We start from the raw sequence: 2,087 nt of genomic DNA, 5'->3' as shown, positions 1-2,087 counted from the left end.
TCTATCTATCTTTAATCCATCTATCTATCTTTAGTCTATCTATCTATCTATCTATCTTGGCACCTATGTGTCTTTTCCCTCTTTCTTCATTTTCGTTGCTCTACCTCGCTCTCTCTCTTTTGCTTCTCTTTCTCTCATCTCTGAAGTCTTTCTAGGAATGTAAATCTCGTGCAGATCAACAGAGAAGTGACACGGAGAGAGAAAGAAAGATGTGTGTGCAAGAGACTTTCAAGCTTACAGGAGTTACAAAAGAGAAACAGAGAAAAGATGGAGTAGCTCTTACTTGATTGATGTGACTGAACCAGTTCATTCAGATGCACGCATGCAAAGCGTACGATAGACGACGGTGTACAAGCTCTCCACCGATCTCAGGGGAGGAGTGTATGTGTACATTCATATTCATCGATATGTATATAGAGAGAGGAAGAATCATTCGTCCATCGAAACTTGTTCAGTATGCGGGATGTCTTTTGTGGATAGAGACAGGTGTCTCATGTCTCGCTAGTATGTATGTATGTAGGTATGTATGTATGTAGGTATGTATGTATGTATGAAGATGTCTTCTTTCTTTCTTTCTTAAAGTGAAGAGAGAGAAGAAGAGAGAGGTCGTACCAGGATAGGTAGAGACAGAAGTGAAGAGGTGGGGAATAGTATTCTATCACATCTGACGAGTGACTGCACGTCCAAGCAAAAGACGGGAAAAGAAGCGAGGAAATATCATACGCATATAGACACATATAGATAGAGCGAGGTTGATGCATAGGTAGACAAATACACCTGTACATGTTGTATACATAGGTGTCTCTCACATGTGTCTATGACAGTATCGTGGTCCGATCTGCCTCTTTCTTTCTTTCCTTGTCAACAGATATCGCTGTGAGGCCTGCAGATGCGGCTTACGAGCCTATTCTTTATCACTCCGACTTTTGGCTATTAGAGAAAAACTTCGTTCCTTTCAACGAGACGTTCATTGTAAGTTGGCGACCTCTCTTTGTCCTTCTCTCTCTTTTTCTAGAGGGAGAAAGAAGCCTCCTCAGCACTTGTTCCTCTTGTTCGTTTTCTTCTTCATCTTCTCTCTGTCTATCCGACTGAAGCAGGGAGGAGAGAAGATAGATAGAAGTCTGGGAAAAGTAGATGGAGGTGCTTTTTTAGCATGGATAGAAAGAGACAAAGAGAGAGAGAGACAAGGGGGAAGGCAAAGAAAGGAAGAGAAAGAAAGGAAGACACTAGGATGAAGAGACGCATAGATAGAATGAGGAAGATGAGGCTGTCTGCGTCATACCCCGGGGGAGTGGTCGATAGGTGGAGAGATAGAATGGATAGATACAATCCATCACATAGGTACATGGATAGATGGACTGGTAGCTATAGATAGATGTAGGGAGATCTCGAGCAGGGTAGATACATGTAGGATAAGGTAGGAAGAAGATACGTCGGTCATATGATAGATAGGTAAGACTCCCCTTCTCATCTCTGTACCGGGACTTCCTCTCTACATCTCCTCCTCATAATCCACTCTTCTTACATACCCGCCCATTCCTTCTTAACTCATCTTTCTATCCGCTCCATTTCCCTTGTCTCTTTTCTTTCTTTCTTTTCTTCCTTCCTTCCTTGTCCCTTTCTTTCTTTCTTTGCTTCATCGANNTTCCTCCCCCCCCCTCGCCTTGTGCGCCTATGTTTGGGGTTGTACAGAATAAGCCTTTTAATCTAACGGTCAGTTTTGGCGTGGGTTCGATCCATGGCTGGCTCGTACAAGAACAGCTGAGTGTGGCGTTGGAGCACCAACAGAAGATAGGACTGCAGTCTTCAAGGGAAGCTATGATGTTCAAGAGAATTCTTCTCGAAACAAACCCTTTTATGCTCGCCTTCTCAACAGCTTTCATTTTACTTCATTCCGTCTTCTCTTTCTTTGCTTTCAAAAACGGTATGGAGAAAAGGAAGAATTCGAGCACTCTTCTTCTCTCCAACATAAAGTCCTTAGATGCAGCGGAAAGGGGGAGGGGGGTGAGGCATTTCTCATTCAGACTGCTCGTGCGTTGTGTTGGTGAAGAGTGAGACGGGAAGCCGCATCTATCTATCTATCTATC

General features: G+C 43.5%; 1 protein-coding gene across 1 annotated transcript; it reads left to right on the top strand.

The window, feature by feature from the left end:
- Window positions 1-870: 870 nt before the first annotated feature.
- Window positions 871-2,001, top strand: CSUI_011463 (cleft lip and palate transmembrane protein 1 protein; the record flags this gene model as incomplete). The annotated part of the gene is made up of 2 exons (XM_068071561.1): window positions 871-972; window positions 1,693-2,001. Coding segments are annotated over 2 exons (411 nt in total), but the record flags the coding sequence as incomplete, so codon positions are not given.
- Between the last annotated feature and the right edge of the window lie 86 nt (window positions 2,002-2,087).

Source organism: Cystoisospora suis (genome assembly GCF_002600585.1).
Source record: "Cystoisospora suis strain Wien I chromosome Unknown contig_12001, whole genome shotgun sequence".
Taxonomy (NCBI): domain Eukaryota; phylum Apicomplexa; class Conoidasida; order Eucoccidiorida; family Sarcocystidae; genus Cystoisospora; species Cystoisospora suis.
The sequence above is the reverse complement of the archived record's forward strand: the minus strand, read 5'-3'. Positions and strand labels throughout refer to the sequence as shown.